A 7,338-nucleotide genomic window follows, 5' to 3' on the forward strand; every position below is an offset into this window, starting at 1 on the left:
TCTAGGGTGAGTCTTGGTTCCAAACTTATTCCATTTAAGAATGATGGAGGCCACTGTGTTCTAGGGGACCTTCAATGCTTTAGACATTTTTTGGTACCTTTCCCCAGATCTGTGCCTCGACACAATCCTGTCTCGGAGCTCTATAGACAACTCCTTTGACCTCATGGCTTGGTTTTTACTCTGACATGCACTATAAGCTGTGGGACCTTATATAGATAGGTGTGTCCCTTTCCAAATCATGTCCAATCAATTGAATTTGCCACAGGTGGACTCCAATCAAGTTGTAGAAACATCAAGGATGATCAACGGAAACAGGACGCACCTGAGCTCAATTTCGAGTCTCATAGCAAAGGGTCTGAATACTTATGTAAATAAGGTATTTCTGTTTTTATTTTTTTAAGACAGTTTCAAACCTGTCTAAAAACTTGTTTTTGCATTGTCATTATGGGGTATTGTGTGTAGATTGATGAGGAAAACATTTATTTAATTAATTTTAGAATAAGGCTGTAATGTAACAAAATGTGGAAAATGTCAAGGGGTCGGAATACTTTCCGAATAAATAAACAGGTCCTTAGTGTACAAGAGAAAGTAGTGCACTATGTTATCAACTCTTCCCAAGGTCCTTAGTGTACAAGAGAAAGTAGTGCACTATGTTATCAACTCTTCCCCAGGTCCTTAGTGTACAAGAGAAAGTAGTGCACTCTGTCATCAACTCTTCCCAAGGTCCTTAGTGTACAAGAGAAAGTAGTGCACTCTGTCATCAACTCTTCCCCAGGTCCTTAGTGTACAAGAGAAATTATTATATATATTACAACTTGTGATACACTGATATGTAATTTTTGGTCGATACCGATATCCAATATTTTCCTTGCCAAAAAGTCTGATACCGATAAGCAATATTTAAAATGCTCTCCAAATTGTTGTCTTTTAATTGCTACCATGGTCATGTGCTTTTTATATTTATTCTGTTAGAAACATTTACATCTGGCCCAATCCACACAGGACAATTTGCACCAGTCTAAAGGGTTGACCCAACTTTATATTTTTCCCCAGAACAATCACATGATGTTATTTGATCTTGTTTATTTGTTTTAATCAATTTGATGTAAAAGTATGATGTCACAAATGCCTATCTTCTCCCTTGGATTGAACTGGAGCCTTGTTGCATTACCTAGAGTCCACCACCGTGGAACACAGGTACTAACCTGTGGTCCACGGTGGTACTGCAACTCGTGTTTTTTTTTCTTAAGATTTTTTTTACCAGTTGGGAGTGTACATAACATTAAGGACACCTTCCAAACTACATATTCGCTATCTGTTATGTCTCCTCTACCCCACCTATCTATATCCATCTCCTCTACTTACATCTCCTCTTCCCCTCCATCCACATTGTGTGGCTGCTGCCAACACTCTGACTCAACTCCAGCCACTTCAATAATGGGAATTGATGGGAAATGATGGGAAATATATCACTAGCCACTTTAAACAATGCTACCTAATATAATGTTTACATACCCTACATTATTCATCTCATATGTATACGTTTATACTGTACTCTATCATCTACTGCATCCTTATGTAATACATGTATCACTAGCCACTTTAACTATGCCACTTTGTTTACATACTCATCTCATATGTATATACTGTACTCGAAACCATCTACTGTATCTTGCCTATGCTGCTCTGCACCATCACTCATTCATATCTTTATGTACATATTCGTTATCCCCTTACACTGTGTATAAGATATTAGTTTTGGAATTGTTAGTTAGATTACTTGTTGGTTATTACTGCATTGTCGGAACTGGAAGCACAAGCATTTCGCTACACTCGCATTAACATCTGCTAACCATGTGTATGTGACAAATAAAATTTGATTTGATCTATCTCCATCTCCTCTAACCCCTCCATCTATCTCCATCTCCTCTACCCCATCTATCTATCTATCCATCTCCCCTTTCTATCCTAAATCCCCTCGATCTATCTCCAATATCTATCTACATCTCCATCTATCTCCATCTCCTATATCTCCTCCATCTCCTATATCTCCTCCATTCAACCATCTATCTCCATCTCCTCTATTCCACCATCTCGTGTCGTAGTATACCCCTCTGTAGGGCTCCAGGAACGACACACACAGATACACACAGAGTGTGAGTTTAAAATGGGCAATTTAATCACAGAACATCTACATTCTTTCTGACATACTCCATATTCAGGTCATGTGTTGAAATAAAAAACACATTTATTTTTTTAGTCTGATTTTTATAATTTGACTTCATATCTCTTTCCACACTGGGAGCATTGATAACGTTTCTCTCAGGTGTGGACTTACATGCTCTTTCAGTTGCTTTAACCATGTCAGTTTAAATCCACAGTGGGAGCAGTGGTAAAGCTTCTCTTCAGAGTGTATTATTCAGGCTCCCTAACCAGATAAAACCCTTGCAACACTGGGAGCGGTGATGAGGCTCATCCCGTGTGTGTCCTCTCATGTCTTTTCAGGTCCCCTAACCGGGTATAAATCTTTACACACTGAGAGCATTGGAAAAGCTTCTCTCCTGAGTGTGTCCTCTTGTGTGATTTTAGGCACCATGATGAGGAAAATCTCATTTCACACTGGGAGCAGTGGTAAGGCTTCTCCCCTGTATGTATTCTCTCGTGTCTTTTCATGCTCCCAAACTCTGTAAAACTCTTTTCACACTGGGAACATTGGAAAGGTTTTTCGCCTTTGTGTGTCCTCTCATGCCTTTTTAGGTTCGCTAGCTGGGTAAATATCTTTTCACAGTATGAGCAGTGGTAGGGCTTCTCCCCTGTGTGTGTTCTCAAATGCCTTTTCAGGTTCCCTAACTGGATAAAACTCTTTCCACACTGGGAACATCGGTAGGGCCTCTCTGCAGTGTGTGTTCTTTTATGCTTTAGCAGGTCCCCTGACGAGAAAAAAGTATTTTCACAGTGTGAACAGTGGTAAGGTTTCTCTCTTGTGTGTGATCTCTCGTGTATTTTCAGGCTCCCTAATTGGGTAAAACTTTTATCACACTGGGAACATTGGAAAGGCTTTTCTCCTGTGTGTATTCGTTCATGTTCTTTTAGGTAACTTAACCACTTAAACCTCTTTACACAGTGGGAACACTGGTGTGGTCTCACTGGTTTGGGCGTCTCTAGGTCTTGTTCCCCTGAAGCACTCTTCCTGCTGTCAGAGTGAGAGTGTGGTCTCTCTCCTGCCAAAGACAAACAGTGTATTTAGGTAAATACTAAACAGGGACCTGAATAACTCCTGCATATGATAAAGCTGTCTTCCTCTGAGGTTTAATCCAGAATAGATCCCTCAATAACCTGAGGTCAGCATCTTAGGTTGTTTAATCCAAGTCCAAATTATATAATTGGTTGTCTTGATTCTGTCCTCTTCATCATTTGAAAAGACAAACAACTGTCACGAAATCAGACATTAGTTGTAATAATAAAGGACATAAAATGTGGAGAGATTTCAAATCAGAACAGTCTGACATTTTAGTCATTTAGCTCTTATCCAGAGAGACTCACAAGAGCCATTAGGGGGACTTGCCTCCCTGTACCTTATAGCTGAAATATTAAGGACTGTGTGTCTCCCTATACCTTATAGCTGAGATATTAAGGACCTAATTAAGGACTGTGTCTCCCTATACCTTAAAGCTGAAATATTAAGGACCTAATTAAGGACTGTGTCTCCCTATACCTTATAGCTGAAATATTAAGGACCTATCACAGGACTACGTGTCTCCATTATAGCTGAAATATTAAGGACCTATCACAGGACTACGTGTCTCCATTATAGCTGAAATATTAAGGACCTATCACAGGACTACGTGTCTCCATTATAGCTGAAATATTAAGGACCTATTAAAGGACTGTGTGTCTCCCTATACCTTATAGCTGAAATATTAAGGACCTATTAAAGGACTGTGTGTCTCCCTCTACCTTATAGCTGAAATATTAAGGACCTAATTAAGGACTACGTTTCTCCCTATACCTTATAGCTGAAATATTAAGGACCTATCACAGGACTACGTGTCTCACTTGTAGTCCTTAATTAGGTCCTTAATATTTCAGCTACAGTGCCTTGCGAAAGTATTTGGCCCCCTTGAACTTTGCGACCTTTTGCCACATTTCAGGCTTCAAACATAAAGATATAAAACTGTATTTTTTTGTGAAGAATCAACAACAAGTGGGACACAATCATGAAGTGGAACGACATATATTGGATATTTCAAACTTTTTTAACAAATCAAAAACTGAAAAATTGGGCGTGCAAAATTATTCAGCCCCTTTACTTTCAGTGCAGCAAACTCTCTCCAGAAGTTCAGTGAGGATCTCTGAATGATCCAATGCTGACCTAAATGACTTATGATGATAAATACAATCCACCTGTGTGTAATCAAGTCTCCGTATAAATGCACCTGCACTATGATAGTCTCAGAGGTCCGTTAAAAGCGCAGAGAGCATCATGAAGAACAAGAAACACACCAGGCAGGTCCGAGATACTGTTGTGAAGAAGTTTAAAGCCGGATTTGGATACAAAAAGATTTCCCAAGCTTTAAACATCCCAAGGAGCACTGTGCAAGCGATAATATTGAAATGGAAGGAGTATCAGACCACTGCAAATCTACCAAGACCTGGCCGTCCCTCTAAACTTTCAGCTCATACAAGGAGAAGACTGATCAGAGATGCAGCCAAGAGGCCCATGATTACTCTGGATGAACTGCAGAGATCTACAGCTGAGGTGGGAGACTCTGTCCATAGGACAACAATCAGTCGTATATTGCACAAATCTGGCTTTATGGAAGAGTGGCAAGAAGAAAGCCATTTCTTAAAGATATCCATAAAAAGTGTCGTTTAAAATTTGCCACACGCCACCTGGGAGACACACCAAACATGTGGAAGAAGGTGCTCTGGTCAGATGAAACCAAAATTGAACTTTTTGGCAACAATGCAAAACGTTATGTTTGGCGTAAAAGCAACACAGCTCATCACAATGAACACACCATCCCCACTGTCAAACATGGTGGTGGCAGCATCATGGTTTGGGCCTGCTTTTCTTCAGCAGGGACAGGGAAGATGGTTAAAATTGATGGGAAGATGGATGGAGCCAAATACAGGACCATTCTGGAAGAAAACCTGATGGAGTCTGCAAAAGACCTGAGACTGGGACGGAGATTTGTCTTCCAACAAGACAATGATCCAAAACATAAAGCAAAATCTACAATGGAATGGTTCAAAAATAAACATATCCAGTTGTTAGAATGGCCAAGTCAAAGTCCAGACCTGAATCCAATCGAGAATCTGTGGAAAGAACTGAAAACTGCTGTTCACAAATGCTCTCCATCCAACCTCACTGAGCTCGAGCTGTTTTGCAAGGAGGAATGGGAAAAAATGTCAGTCTCTCGATGTGCAAAACTGATAGAGACATAACCCAAGCGACTTACAGCTGTAATCGCAGCAAAAGGTGGCGCTAGAAAAGTATTAACTTAAGGGGGCTGAATAATTTTGCACGCCTAATTTTTCAGTTTTTGATTTGTTAAAAAAGTTTGAAATATCCAATAAATGTCGTTCCACTTCATGATTGTGTCCCACTTGTTGTTGATTCTTCACAAAAAAAATACAGTTTATATCTTTATGTTTGAAGCCTGAAATGTGGCAAAAGGTCGCAAAGTTCAAGGGGGCCGAATACTTTCGCAAGGCACTGTACGTGTCTCCCTATACCTTATAGCTGAAATATTAAGGACCTAATGAAGGACTGTGTGTCTCCCTCTACCTTATAGCTGAAATATTTAGGACCTATTTAAGGACTACGTGTCTCCCTCTACCTTATAGCTGAAATATTAAGGACCTAATTAAGGACTGTGTCTCCCTCTACCTTATAGCTGAAATATTAAGGACCTAATTAAGGACTGTGTCTCCCTATACCTTATAGCTGAGATATTAAGGACCTAATTAAGGACTGTGTCTCCCTATACCTTATAGCTGAAATATTAAGGACCTAATTAAGGACTGTGTGTCTCCCTATACCTTATAGCTGAAATATTAAGGACCTAATTAAGGACTGTGTGTCTCCCTATACCTTATAGCTGAAATATTAAGGACCTAATTAAGGACTACGTTTCTCCCTATACCTTATAGCTGAAATATTTAGGACCTAATTAAGGACTACGTTTCTCCCTATACCTTATAGCTGAAATATTTAGGACCTATCACAGGACTACGTTTCTCCCTCTACCTTATAGTATAACTAATGGGGATCCATAATATATCCCAGGAAGAGTAGCTTCTGCCTGGGCAGCAGATAATGGGGATCTCCCAATTAAATAAAAATACATAACAGCACTTACAGTAGACCGGGGCAGCTCTGGCAGGGCAGACATTTTTCAAACTTACTTGTTGGAAAGGTGCCATCCTATGACGGTGCCATGTTGAAAGTCACTGAGCTCTTCAATAAGGCCATTCTACTCCCAACGTTTGTCTATGGAGATTGCATGGCGGTGTGCTCGATTTTATACACCTGTCAGCAACAGGTGTGGCTGAACTAGCCGAATCCACTAATTTGAAGGGGTGTCCACATACTTTTGTATATGATAGTATATTATTAAACATACTTTACAAACATGGGTATTTTGGAGACACACTTCCTCTCTGCTTACCTCATGTCAAAATAAAGGTCCCCCCACAAGTTATTCCCTTTTTTTGTGCGCATCTGCAGGACAAATGAAGCTATACTTACTGGTGTTAATCAGATCTTTTTCAGTCTCCTCCTCCTCTTTCACTTCCAAAACGTCTTCCTCCTCCTCTTTTATTGAGATAGCCTCCTCTTCCACGCTAGAAGGTTCTTCCTCTTCTTTCACTATAACATCTTCCTCCTCTTCCTTTTTTATTCTGAAATCTTCTACCCACTCCTCTTCCACTGTGACAGCCTCTATCCCCTCTTCCACTCCAAATGTAACATGATCTTCCTCCTTTATCGTTCTGGAAGCTTCTTCCTCTCCTTTTACTGTAATATCCTCCTCTTTCACGACAATGTTCAGCCCCAGAGCTTCTCTCTCCACACAGCAGACCACATCTTCTTTAGCAGGGGAGGAGTAGTTTAGTGAGCTCATGGTTGGGGTTGTTAGCTAGTTTGCATTAGCGACTAGCTTAGTGCTAGGCTGAGTAACAATTTCAACAAATTGAACAAGAAAATTACTTTTTTAAGTTAACTGGTATATACGTTAACAGGATTGTGTTTAAAAATAACTTCAATGTTTCGGTTTTATGTCGGCTAGCAAGCTGCCGAAGGGGTTGAATCGGTAGCTTGTTGTTGTTGTTGAT

The 7,338-nt window shown here is 40.1% G+C and overlaps 1 protein-coding gene across 1 annotated transcript; it reads right to left on the reverse strand.

Moving 5' to 3' along the window:
- Positions 1-2,091: 2,091 nt before the first annotated feature.
- LOC135532635 (zinc finger protein 239-like) lies at positions 2,092-7,338 on the reverse strand. The gene is made up of 2 exons (XM_064960104.1): positions 6,755-7,338; positions 2,092-3,221 (listed from the first exon to the last, which is right to left on the reverse strand). Exons 1-2 carry the CDS (start codon positions 7,125-7,127, stop codon positions 2,473-2,475), a joined length of 1,122 nt encoding a protein of 373 aa, XP_064816176.1. The 5' UTR covers positions 7,128-7,338; the 3' UTR covers positions 2,092-2,472.

The sequence above is a fragment of the Oncorhynchus masou genome, chromosome 5 (genome assembly GCF_036934945.1).
Source record: "Oncorhynchus masou masou isolate Uvic2021 chromosome 5, UVic_Omas_1.1, whole genome shotgun sequence".
In the NCBI taxonomy this organism is placed as follows: Eukaryota; Metazoa; Chordata; class Actinopteri; order Salmoniformes; family Salmonidae; genus Oncorhynchus; species Oncorhynchus masou.